Source organism: Acinonyx jubatus, chromosome C2 (assembly GCF_027475565.1).
Source record: "Acinonyx jubatus isolate Ajub_Pintada_27869175 chromosome C2, VMU_Ajub_asm_v1.0, whole genome shotgun sequence".
Classification (NCBI taxonomy): domain Eukaryota; kingdom Metazoa; phylum Chordata; class Mammalia; order Carnivora; family Felidae; genus Acinonyx; species Acinonyx jubatus.
In genome coordinates, this window is record NC_069384.1 from 120,915,803 (window position 1) to 120,929,000 (window position 13,198).

The window sequence follows — 13,198 nt, forward strand, 5'->3', positions numbered from 1 at the left end:
CGGCGGTTACCACACTGGATTATAAACGTCCTCTTAGGCCACTGACTTCCCAAAAGATAAAAGGCTGGCAGTGTTCAGTTTCGCGTCTCCTCACCCAGCCCTGAACCCATACGTGGGTGTCTGTGGCATGTTTGCTGAAGTCACTGCAGCTTACAGAAAAGCATGGCGTGCTCAGATCACCAGACCCTCCAGGGCTCCCCACATCCGAGCCCCACAGGCCCCACTGGCAGTGGACATAAAGGCACTGTCTGCTAGAGGGGTGACTCCCGGTCCAGGATAGGTAGGCCCAGGGCAGGAGGCAGGTGAGGATCCTAGGGCTGTACCAGGTACAAGATGGGGGTGGGGGGCACACCATCCTTGGGAAATGGCCTGTAAAGGAAGCCTCCACGGTTTGGCAGGGGTGATGGCTTGTGGGGTTGTCCTGTGCTCCAGGAGGTAGAGGGTGGGCTGCCTGCTCTCACCGCAGACCCCTAACAGGGGTGTGTTAGGATCGAACAGGGGCTGTGATGGTGTTCACCCAGCTCTTTGCTCAGGTTCCCAGAGGCTCCCTGCTGGCCGGAGCTCCTAAGGTCCAGGTGAGGCCAGAACTACCCCTGCCTGTCTGGGGTGGGGACGGCGAGGGGCGCTCACTGAGGACAGTCAGCCATGTCTTGCCTCTCAGGAAGCGCTGTTCTCAGAATGCAGCTTTGATTCTTTTGGATCACACGAAATGTTTTTATTTTGCATAATCTGCTCACACTCCCTTTGCCAGAGATTGCTCGAAGCCCAATCTGTGCTTCAATTTCACAACATGAGACCCGGCGACCTCTGTATCTGCTTTCTAATTCCAGCCCACCCCAGGCTGACCTTCCTTCCTAATTTATATTTAACATGGCCAAACTTTTTATTCTATTTTTAAATATTTTTGAAATACATTCCTGCATGCTGCTTCTGAGCCTTTGGCAAATAAAACAAAAACCAATCAACCAACCCAGGAACAGCTGAAATACAACAATTCCCTTCTGGTAGGCATTGGACATGTGCCTGCTTTTGCGTAGTGAACTGATTATACAGGAGGCCTTCGTCTAGGAATTTCAGGACACGGCAGAAGCCCATCATGGAAGTCACGGTCGCTAATCTCCCCACCGTGTCAGCACCTTTGCCCCCAGACCATCTCTGTGCAACTCCACACTGAGGACTCCATTTCCCAGAGTCCACTGGCACTGGGCAGCCACTGCCCCATAAATCAATGTCTTATTGGTGGGGATGCCCGCTCCTTCCTTACCTTTATTCCTTGGCCGAGACTTTCCAGGGAATTAATATCGAGCCCTTCCTTGCAGGCCTGCAGGCAGGAAATGACCTTCTGACTCTCCATTTTGCCAGGGCGGATGGTGAGACTGGCCAGGCTGCCGTGGAAGAATTGAGCAAACCGCGGTTTGGTGACTTCTCCTCCTAGAAGTGAAAGAAGCACGGTCATTTGCCCTGTGGAGATGAAACACCACTTCAAGGCCACCACCATCTGGCCAGGGAACCAAAGACACAGTGACTGTGTCCCCTCAACCTGAGCTTTTCCTTCAGAGCGGTGAGCTCAGCGGCCGCACTGCCGTCGAGAGGATATCATCTGCCGCCAATACCTTGGCACTCCCCAGCTGCACCTGATTTAGAAATCCTGGAATTCCTGAATTTTAAGCAGCTGCCTTCAGAGCCATGGACTGCTTTAGAAGACAGAAAGGGCCTAGAGAGTAAAGGTAGGAGGGAGCAGGAAGCGGCCACTGATGCCAGGCCTGCTCTGTGTCCGGCTGTCTGCTAGGGACTTCATCTGAACAAGCCTGCAAAGAAGGAACCCTCGTTTCCCACTGACACCTGAAGAAACCCGAGACTCAGCAAGGTTGAGGGACTTGCCCCAGGACACACAGCTGAACGCTGGAGCTGGTACCCTAGTCAGTCTCAGTCTGTCTGACCCCAAAGCTGGCCTTTGCTTCCCTATATTCTACAAAGAGGCTGGCAGGCAGTCAGGGAATCCTAGAGCCCTACATCCACGGCCTCTGGCTCTCTTGCAATAAATTGGTTTTGTACCCACTTAAATTCAAGCTCTTTGGCATGGAAGGACTTCCTTGATTCTGTTCTGCCTCTGACTTTCTTCTCATTGCCTACATCTCGTTCTCCACTGTTCTATCGGCTGGGCCAGGTCCTGAGGTCAGGCCTGCTCTTCAGCACGTGAGACTGTTTAATGCTGCTGGTCTCAAGTCCTCGCCTCTCATTTTCTCCAGGTCTCTAAAAGCTTCCCTGAGGTCTATTGGCATCCTCCTCCCCCACAGCCTTCCCAGGGCCCAGGCCTGGTCCATCTCTGAGCAGCCCACACGGACAGCCCAGCCTTGATCCTGCTCTCCTGTTTGTTCAGCGGGGTGGCAGAATGTATAAGAAAGGCGGATGTGGGTCGAACTCCAGCCTTGCTCATTCCCGGGGAAGGTTTTGCAAATTCTCAGCCTCTGCTTGCTTGTAGGGGACAATTCTGGGTTTTGCCTCCTGGCTCTCCCGCCCTCTCTCAGAAGTCTCCTGCAGTGTGTCCCCAGGGAAGTGTGCTCCAGTGAGACACCACCACCAAGGGCGAATTTCTGACAAGTCCTACTAGACTGGAAAGCTACAGTGACTTCTCTGCCCTCAACAAGCTACTCTGAGCCAGCAGAGCCTGGACCTTAGCTGGAAAGTGGGGGGAGGGCTCTCCCCTGGTCACCCCATCTCAGCCCTGGGATAGTAGAGACTTCTAATACCTGCCTTCCTTTGTTCTTCAGAGTTCTACTCAGGGGCTAATCCTTCATTATTCCAATTCTCCGTTAGTTAATAATTCTTTGTATTTACCTGTTGAAACTACAGTGTAGTTCTTCTCTCCCGATTGAGTCCACACTCAACACCCTCTACATTTGCACACATACTTTGCTCCCGCTTGTTCCTCTTCCCCCTAAGGCACCACCTCCAAACGGCTTACGTTAGGCAAATCCCATCTCCTGTCCCCTGCTGCACACAAAACCTTTCATGAGCCACCCTGCCTACCACGCTCTGTGTCCTGAGCCCCCTGCTCACTGCGTCCTCTCCTTGCCCCGCGCCTTGGAGCGCTGACTTCATTTTCATATCCCCTTGCAACCCAGTGTTGCTAATGGCTTACACGTGTGCATTTTATGTCCTCAATAGCCTATTACTGTGCTTCTCAACCTTGGCTGCGCATTTTAATCATCTGGGGATCTTTAAAAGGTCAACCTGATTCTGGTGCTGGGTCCTGCCCCGAGAGATTGTGACTTAATTGGCGTGGGGAGTTTCAGAAGGTCCTCAGGTGTGTGAAACGTGAAGTCAAGGTTAGGAATCACTGGCTAGAAGCTTCGTAGGTTGGGCCTCCTGCACGCCCCTGTGTGATCTCTCTCCTTTCTGCCACCCGCCGGCTTACCCTTGCAGCCCTTTGCACGGTGCTAGAATGTGTTTGTTTAAGTCTCTCTCCTGGATGGCAGGGGGCACTCATGCATTATTCATTTTAATGAAAATGATACTGAGCAGGTATTAGGGGCCGAGGGCTGCGCCAGGCACTTTGCCTAAGTTGACTCATTTATTCCTCTCAACAACACAGGGCCTCTGTGTCATCCCAGCATCCTGCACCCTGCCTGGCACCCAGCAGACATTTCAAAACTGTTTCCTGAACTAAAAGAGACGGTGAGTTAATGCCAGCAGAGTACCGGGCATTGTGGTGTCTCCCCAACATCCATCTCTCCTCTGCTTTCTTGTCGCAGCGCCCAGAGGTTTGGCCGAGTGGACTTGAATTCCAGGGATGGATTCTATTTAGTCACGGCGAATCAGGTTTTCCTGTTTCCCTTGCTCTAGTGACTGACTCAGGTGTCGACTTGGGACCCAGTACCACGATGAAGCCAATCGGTGCCTGCGTCCACTAAATCACAGAGGCTGGCCCAGGAATAATCATGAGACCAAATTAGGCCAATGAGTTGAGAGGAGAAATTAACCAGCAGCCTTTGGGAAAAGAGCTTTCATTTTCTCTCCAGAAAGTTTCTGGAACCTGCTCCTGCTCTCTTCCCTGGAGATGATTACGTGAGGATGGAAGGCTAAGAGCTGCTGCAGCCATCTTGTAGGCCGACGAGGGATGACCAAGGTGACGCATGAAGGAGAGAAGGGCCAGGAGGATCCTCGCAGAGTGCTGAGTGGACCTCCTCACTGCTCTACCACAGGGCATCCTCAGCTGTGGGAGCCAATCATCCGTCTTTATGGCTTAAGCCCTTTGACTCACACTGTTGTTACCTGCCGCCAAAAGTGTCTTCACTTTGGAAATGAAACTAGAAGGTTCTATTGAAGTACTCAGTCCACGGGGAACTGTAAAGAGATTTGGCTTTGAGGAATGCCCTGACATGACAATGACTTGGGAGTAGGGGGAACCCTCCTGAAGCCTTCTGATCTTAGTTATCAAAGCACCCATGGGTAGGGTCCTCCGTGCCATTAGTGTATTCCTATTCTAGCAAAAGGGGCACTTCTGTGGACCTGCAGGAAGAAGGGTGTGTCTTGGGTACAAGTCGCAGAGTTGCCACTCTCTGGGGCATTCAGAGGGTCATCTCTTCCCTGCTTTGTCCACCCCACTGTCCCCTTAGAGCAGCAGATACAGCAACTATCATTTACTGGATATGAACTACGTTTCCAACACTGTGCCAAGTCCTCAAGATACATCATCTTACTGAATCTTCACTAAACACTTGGATACGAGGTACTTATTCTATCGTTACAGTGGAGCAAACTCAGATTGAGAGAGAAGTTAGTGGCCCGAGGCCACACCAGTAGTGAAGTATGTGCCCCTCCAGTGTGAGCACATTCACACCTGCACGGGGCCAGCTGGGGCATCCTGTTGTACCAGCGGCCCCATCCAGAGTGAGGTTGAGAGAGAGCCCTCTGTCATTCAGTCCCCTGAAATGCTCACTCTGCAGCACCAAGTTTATTTATTTATTTAAAAAAATATTTTTTTTACATTTATTCATTTTTGAGAGACAGAGAAAGACAGAGCACAAGCGGGGGGCGGGGAGGAGCAGAGAGAGAGGGAGACACAGAATGAGAAGCAGGCTTCAGGCTCTGAGCTGTCAGCACAGAACCCGACGCGGGGCTTGAACTCATGAGCTGTGAGATCGTGACCTGAGCCGAAGTCGGACGCCTAACCGACTGAGCCACCCAGGCGCCCCTGCAGCTCCATGTTTAAAGACCAAACTTTGTGACTCTCTTGGATTCTTAGACATTTTCCAACGCACCATTTTCTCTCAGCAAAACATTCATATTCTGTATTTTTCACTCAAGAATCCCACATCTGTGGTGCACTGTATTTATTAGTGATGCAGCTCCAGGAAATCAATTCAATTAGCACTTTGCAATAGGAGGCCAGCATAAAATTTGAAATATATTTGCACTCAGGGGTGGTTGTGATTCAGGATTTAAAAAATAATAGATACATTGAAAATCTCTTTTTAATATCTGGGGTGTCTTCGTAAACCACATGGCTCCTCTGTTAACATTTAGACACAAACATGCTCATGAATTATTTGAAGGAAAAAAAAAACATAACTTGATTTCTTACACAAAGAACTTTCTCTAAATGTTTGCGAATGTGATTTTGGATTCTTGAGGCTAGATCTGCACGCATTTTTAAAGTGTTTGCTGAATGTCTAGCCCTCTGTTATAGTCAGTTAATTATAAGATATAGACCATGCTCTCTAGGAACTTACATTAGTTGGGAGAATAAAGTGTAGACAATGGGAAGATAAAAATCTAAGAGTAAATTGCTAGTACAATAGATGTTCTAAGGCAGTGCATGATTAATTTCCAAACAAATGACAGAGATGATGTGTCCAACAGATCATAGGGGAAAGAATAATAGCCATTGTTTATGAGGCCCTTAAAATATGGCAAGTGCTTTCATGTTCTATTTTATTTAATACTTACGTGGCAGGATAGTACGTTTGAGATCTTAATCTGTCTATTCTTTTGATTTTTTCCTATTTCTCCCACCTTACCCTCCATTTAGACACATATCTGGCTTTTGCTCATTGCCACAGGGAGGGTTGTGACAAGGAGAAGAGCAGATCGGGCTTAAAGCTGAGGTTCTTCCTCAGTTTTGTTTTCAGCAGCCTAAGTCCTTAGGAGGATGGAGAAGATCTGGGTATGGATCAACATTTGGGGGAAAATAGAGGAAGAAAATCTGGCTTCCCCCAGAGGAGAAAATGTTGCCCTGGACTGGGGAGGGAGGCTGGCAGGGAGGCAGCAGAGGGGGATAAGGCACAGGGGTGCTGAGTGAGGCACCTAAAGCCCGCCACCTGGGCTGAGCTGGGGCTGGGGAGCATTGATGCTGGAGGGAATGCCTGCCTGTCGCATCTGGACAGACAGGCAGATGGACCGCAGATGGTCTTACAGAGAGAGCATGAGAAGCAGCGAAGATATTTTTGTGCCCTCAAGGAAGGCAAGGAAATGCTGAGAGAGCTGCCAGGCCAGAAGGCCCGTCAGTGACAGGACCAAAGAGGCGAGCACCATTTCAGCGGACACCTGCTTGGGGAGAGGGCTGGGGGCCCCCTCAACGCCCTAGCCCCACATCAGTACTCCCCAAATCGATCAGCCCCAAGGAAATGGAAACATTTCTAATTTGCCAAGGTTAAATCTCCCCCACTCAGATGGAATAGGGGTTTGAAAGAAACTAAGATGGATGTAGAAAAAATAATTTTTCTTTGTGAATTCTGATTCTTACCTGCTAAACGTATAACTCTTTTTACAGATGATGTTGCACATTTAGATAACTTGCCCAAACCACACAGCCAGGAATTAGTGAAGCCTAGATTCAAACTCAGGTCTTGCTTGCTTCCAAGGCTTTGACCTGAATGCCATACAATAGATGTGGCTGGGAGGGCTCAAAGAGGACTCCTTGGAGGATGTAGGAATTGGGCTGCTTCATAAAGATGGGGACAGGCTGGGACCGACACAATGCCGGGAGAGACTGTCCGAATAATTGGGTTCTGTGGACACTGGGTTCAGCAACAACTCCCAATGATTTGTGTCAGGTTTTCTGGGAAATGCAGTTGTCTTGAGAAACAGTAGTATTTGGCAAACGTGATTTAATGTAGCTTGTATTCTGAGCCAGAGTTTGCGTTGGGGATGAACTCCCCCTCAGCTTTCTTTCAACTGAGAGGTGGGGCCCACCCACCTCAATAGCTTTTCAATCAGTAACATCCACTTCCCTCCAAGTAGAAGATCCGTGTTGTGAGAATGTGCTGTCTCCTCCCTTTGTGAGGTGTGTGCAGGACACTGCTGGTGCTTCCTTTCCCGCCGTCATTCCCACAGCTGTTCAGTCTGAGAAACACACGGTGGAGTGGGTGCGACATTCCCTCTTGCTTGACTCAAATGCTGCTCTATGTGTGGCTTGTGGATGGGGACGCCCCTCAATGAACACAATTTCACGGATGGTTGGGTATCAATTTTGAGCAATGCAAATGGCGAGACTGTCTGAAATCTCGCTTTCCCTCATTTCCTCATGTCAGTGATGGAGACACCCATGGAACGCAAAGACTAAGTGAAGTGTGTAATAGACCCCCACAAGCTGTAGCTTCACAACTGTCCACACAACCCAGGGGCTGCAGGGGACTTGTGGAGATGGATGACCTGTGGTCGTGGCCAGCCACAGCCATTCTCAGCAGGTTTCTCACCCTTTTTTGTTTCTATGTATCCCCCTCCAGCCGTCCCAGCAGACATTTAATATGTGGCATGTTCTAAGAGAGCAAAACATATGACTATAGATGAGCCCAAAGTCAGCTCTGTTGGGTTGGGGACCTGAATTCATGGAGTGGATTATTATTATCCTATATTATCCAGGATACCCCCTTCCTTCTCCAGATGAAGAACTAAGGAATATAGAGGCAAGACACTTTTCAAAGACCCAGAGCAGCACTGAGAGTCTGGAATTTTCTTCCTATGACTCCAAACTCAACCCTCCCTACAGTGAACCACAATGCCTTGAGGGGCCTGTAGTTCCTTGTAGGCCTCAGCTTGGACATTGTCCAATGTGTGGGGAAAATGCCCTGGGGGTTTGTACAAGTGATTTGACTCCAGGTTTCAGAATTGTCTGGTCTTCTGTACTTGGGTATGAAGCTCCATCTGGCTTTTTACATGTCCCTAGAAGCAGAGGTGGTGTAGCAGTGCAATTAAGGATAAGAGTTCTGGTGGCAAAGGCCCAGGTGCAAATCCAGGCTCTGTGTGACCCCTAGTGAGGTACTTCTCTTCTGTCTGTTTCTTCATCTGCAAAATGGGGATCCCATTCTCACCCAGGCAATAGGGTTGCAAAAGGGGAAGACATGCATTTAGCTCGGCACAGGGCAGGTACTCAAAAATGACAGCTAGTGGTAGAGGGACAGCACGAACCAAGGAACTCCAAGATCAGATTACATCATGTGAGTTTTCACTTTTTCTTCAGTGGCCTCTTTCCTTCCTTCTGGTGTATCTCTTAGAAAAACTAAGACAATACTGTTTTTGCTCCAAGCCCTTGTCAAATTTTATTTTTTTTTAAATTTAGTTTTTTATTTTTTACAATTTGCATCCAAATTAGTTAGCATATAGTGCAGCAATGACTTCAGGAGTAGATTCCTTAGTGCCCCTTACCCATTTAGCCTATCCCCCCTCCCACCACCACTCTGGTAAACCTCAGTTTGTCCTCCATATTTATGAGTCTCTTCTGTTTTGTCCCCATCCCTGTTTTTATATTATTTTTGTTTCCCTTCCCTTATGTTCATCTGTTTCATCTCTTAAAGTCCTCACGAGTGAAGTCATATGATTTTTGTCTTTCTCTGACTAATTTCACTTAGCATAATACCCTCCAGGTCCATCCACATAGTTGCAAATGGCAAGACTTCATTCTTTTTGATTGCCGAGTAACACTCCATTGTGTATATATATACCACATTTTCTTAATCAATTCATCCATTGATGGACATTTGGGCTCTTTCCATACTTTGGCTATTGTTGATAGTGCTGCTATAAACATGGGGGTGCATGTGTCCTTTCAAAACAGCACATCTGTATCCTGTGGATAAATGCCTAGTAGTGCAATTGCTGGGTCATAGGGTAGTTCTATTTTTAGTTTTTTGAGGAACCTCCATACTGTTTTCCAGAGTGGCTTCACCAGCTTGCATTCCCACCAACAATGCAAAAGAGATCCTCTTTCTCTGCATCCTCGCCAACATCTGTTGTTGCCTGACTTGTTAATGTTAGCCATTCTGACAGGTGTAAAGTGGTATCTCAGTATGGTTTTGATTTGTATTTCTCTGATGATGAGTGATGTTGAGCATTTTTTCATGTGTCGGTTGGACATCTGGATGTCTTCCTTGGATAAGTGTCTATTCATGTCTTTCACCCATTTCTTCACTGGATTGTTTGTTTTTTGGGTGTAGAGTTTGATAAGTTCTTTATAGATTTTGGATACTAACCCTTTATCTGATATGTCATTTGCAAATATCTTCTCCCATTCTATTGGTTGCCTTTTAGTTTTGGTGATTGTTTCCTTCGCTGTGCAGAAGCTTTTTATTTTGATGAGGTCCCAGTAGTTCATTTTTGCTTTTGTTTCCCTTGCCTCCAGAGACGTATTAAGAAGTTGCTGCAGCCAAGATCAAAGAGGTTTTTGCCTGCTTTCTCCTCGAGGATTTTGATGGCTTCCTGTCTTACATTGAGGTCTTTCATCCATTTTGAGTTTATTTTTGTGTATGGTGTAAGAAAGTGGTCCAGGTTCATTCTTCTGCATGTCGCTGCCCAGTTTTCCCAGCGCCACTTGCTGAAGAGACTGTCTTTATTCCATTGGATATTGTTTCCTGCTTTGTCAAAGATTAGTTGGCCATATGTTTGTGGGTCCATTTCTGGTTCTCTATTCTGTTCCATTGATCTGAGTGTCTGTTCTTGTACCAGTACCATACTGTCTTGATGATTACAGCTTTGTAGTATAGCTTGAAGTCTGGGATTGTGATGCCTCCTGCTTTGGTTTTCTTTTTCAAGATATCTTTGGCTATTCGGGGTCTTTTCTGGTTCCATACAAATTTTAGGATTATTTGTTCAAGCTCTGTGAAAAATGCTGGTGTTACTTTGAAAGGGATTGCATTGAATATGTAGATTGCTTGGGTAGTATCGACAGTTTAACAATACTTGTTCTTCCTATCCAGGAGCATGGAATCTTTTTCCATTTTTTTGTGTCTTCTTCAATTTCTTTCATAAGATTTCTATAGTTTTCAGTGTATAGATTTTCCACCTTTTTGGTTAGATTTATTCCTAGGTATTTTATGGTTTTTTGTGCAACTGCAAATGGGATCAATTCTTTGATTTCTCTTTCCGTTGCTTCATTGTTGGTGTCTAGGAATGCAACTGATTTCTGTGTATTGATTTTATATCCCGCAACTTTGCTGAACTCATGAATCAATTCTAGCAGTTTTCTGGTGGAATATTTTGGGTTTTCAAATTTTCTTATTAATATAATCTTTGGAAAGGGGAGCCTGGGTGGCTCAGTTGGTTAAACGTCTGACTTCAGCTTAGTCATAATCTCATGGTTCATGAATGCGAGCCCCAAATCGGGCTCTGTGCTGACAGCTCAGAGCCTGGAGCCTGCTTCGGATTCTGTGTCTCCCTCTCTCTCTGCCTCTCCTCCACTTGGGCTCTGTCTCTCTGTCTCTCTGTCCCTCTCTCTGTCTCTGTCTCTCTCAAAAATAAACTTAAAAATATATATAATCTTTGGAATAAGATACAAAGTTAGAATTACAACCCAGTTATACTGTGTTTCCAGACATGAATTTTAAAGCTGATTTCATCTATTAAACTAAGATGCCCTTGCATCAAATTAACTCCATTGCCTAGAACAATCTTCTCTTGATTTGTTGATACAGATAATACTAAGGAACACCTTGTTAGTCATCCCTGTGTGTCAGACCACGAACCACATAGCTTTGTCAAAACAGCTTCAAAACTGGGATGTGGGGTGCCTGGGTGACCCAGCTGGGTAAGCATCCGACTGTTGATTTCAGCTCAGGTCATGATCTCACAGCTCGTGAGTTCAAGCCCCATGTTGGGCTCTGTGCTGACAGTGCAGAGCCTTCTTAGGATTCTCTGTCTCTCCCTTTCTCTCTGCCCCTCTCTCACTCACACACACACACACACACACACACACACACACTCTCTCTCTCTCTCTCTCTCTCTCTCTCTCTCAAAATAAATAAATAAACTTTAAAAAAACAAATGGGATGTAATTCAACAAACATTAGCTATTGACCTACTAGTGGAGGGGGAAAGGTGAGGAGAGGAGAATCTGTGAGAGCAGACAGTCCTTGCCTTCTGTAAACTCATGGCCTGGTAGGGATGGAGACCTGCATCTCCAGTGAGATATTTCCCAAAGAGTGCTCCAAGAACGCTATTTCACAAAGAGTGAGCTCCATAGTGAAATGAGGTTGAGAAACATGGGTTAAGTAATATCAAACAGAATGCTTCATTGGTGGGCTTTTGAGAGCTTTTAATATGCTAACAAGCATTGTGACTCTCCAATGTGGTCCTGTGGGGATAATTTATGCAGTTTCCCAAACCTGACCATGGCCTCGTTGTGAAAGGGGCAGCCTATGGAACTGGAGCTTCATGAAGCCCTCCTTGGGAAATGCCCACCTGAATGTAAGGCAGACTATGTTAGCACGTGCCTCTTGCTTCCAGCAGCAGAGACCCTGGGGATGCAGAATAATTTCAACACAGACTTTATTAAGAGAATTTGTACTAAATTAGATCAATCTTATTAAGTGAAGGCATGTACTCCAAGTCCCTGCACTAATTTTAGTGTCTGGCGACAAGTTGACCCGGAAACGTGTACCAGATCTCAGGACCACATGTGGCCCCAACTCACCTCTGAAGATCACATACTATTGATTATTGCCACTCTCAGAGTTATTTCTGCCTTTTTATCTCACTTTTGACCATTCCTGTTCTTTGCCTTGACTCCTCCCAAAAGCCACAATGGGAGTTCTGTATCTGTCCTTTAACAAGAGGTTCTAATTTTTAGCACCATCCCTTTCTGTATCTCCTGTGGCTTTATTTGTTAAGTAGGGGGTAGGACTCAGCAAGAGCTCTCCTCATCTGAGACCAGGATAAAGTCACAATCAGGGGCAGGCAAAGCTGAACACTCTAGGAAGGCCAAGATCCAGAGCACTGGAGGAGAGTCCCCAGCAGAGGTAGGGATGAGGTGGTTGCTGGGGACGAGCAACAAGTAGGGAAGTCTGTGATGAGATCCACCAAGAGTAGATGAGGACCAGTGAGGGAGCAGGTTGGTGGCTTCTTGAGGATGTGCCTAGAATTGTGCTTCTGAAACGTGGTTAGCTCCTTTGTTGAAAGAATCCTTGCCCAGATGCCTTAGAAAATAGGTGACACAGAGCTGCTTTGGTTGTAGTATTGGGGGAGGGGTGACCCGGGCTTTCACCTGTTGAGGCATCTCCCTGAAACCCTGGGGGCTCCCTAAGACCCTGGACTGATGCAATCAGCAGCCTTCCTGACTTGCTCCCAGGGACAGCTGGGTTCCAGTCCCTGTGTGGGTGGCCCCAGTTTAGAGGTCCAGGGCCAAAGCAGGTGTGAGTATACAATTTTTATTATACACCAGTAGAACCGGAATTTTTGCTGTTAGAAATGGATGAGTAGGAAATCTAAGGAAGAGGGCAAATTAATTAGTCTTTTAAATGATCTTGTCCCAAGGTGTGACCCAGAGAGACACAAGGAACCTGGAATTTGCCTAAAGGCAGCAGTTTCTGAGTTGGCATAGACTGAAGTCAACCCCAGGAGGGTCTGATTGCATCCTGAGAACACTGTGACTCTTAGCACAGAGGTGAAGTCAAGGTGGTGTGCATCAGCCACACAGGGGAAGAGGATTCTTGTGATGCGAGGTCCGTCCTCACCGCAAAAGCTTTTCTCTACAATTAAGATATGCTTTGCGCTCGAGCCTGCACTGGCAATATTTCTTAAGTGTACATGAAGTCTCTCTCTCTCTTTTTTAATTACTGGAAAAAATACCAATGTAAATGAAGTTCCACTGATTACTTTGGCTTTCAAATTCACTAACAGGACACAGTAGGCTAATGGGGGCTGCCAAGCACTACCCAGCAACAGTGCTGGAGCCAGTTCCCGGGAGCATCCAACAAGCAGCTGC

The 13,198-nt window shown here is 47.0% G+C and overlaps 1 protein-coding gene across 1 annotated transcript in view; it reads right to left on the reverse strand.

Moving 5' to 3' along the window:
* Window positions 1-13,198, reverse strand: part of CLSTN2 (calsyntenin 2) — a 603,018-nt gene that overhangs the window by 23,471 nt on the left and 566,349 nt on the right. The window contains exon 10 of the mRNA XM_027061727.2: window positions 1,265-1,431. Coding sequence (XP_026917528.1) covers window positions 1,265-1,431 — 167 coding nt within the window. The remainder of the gene's footprint in view (window positions 1-1,264; window positions 1,432-13,198) is intronic.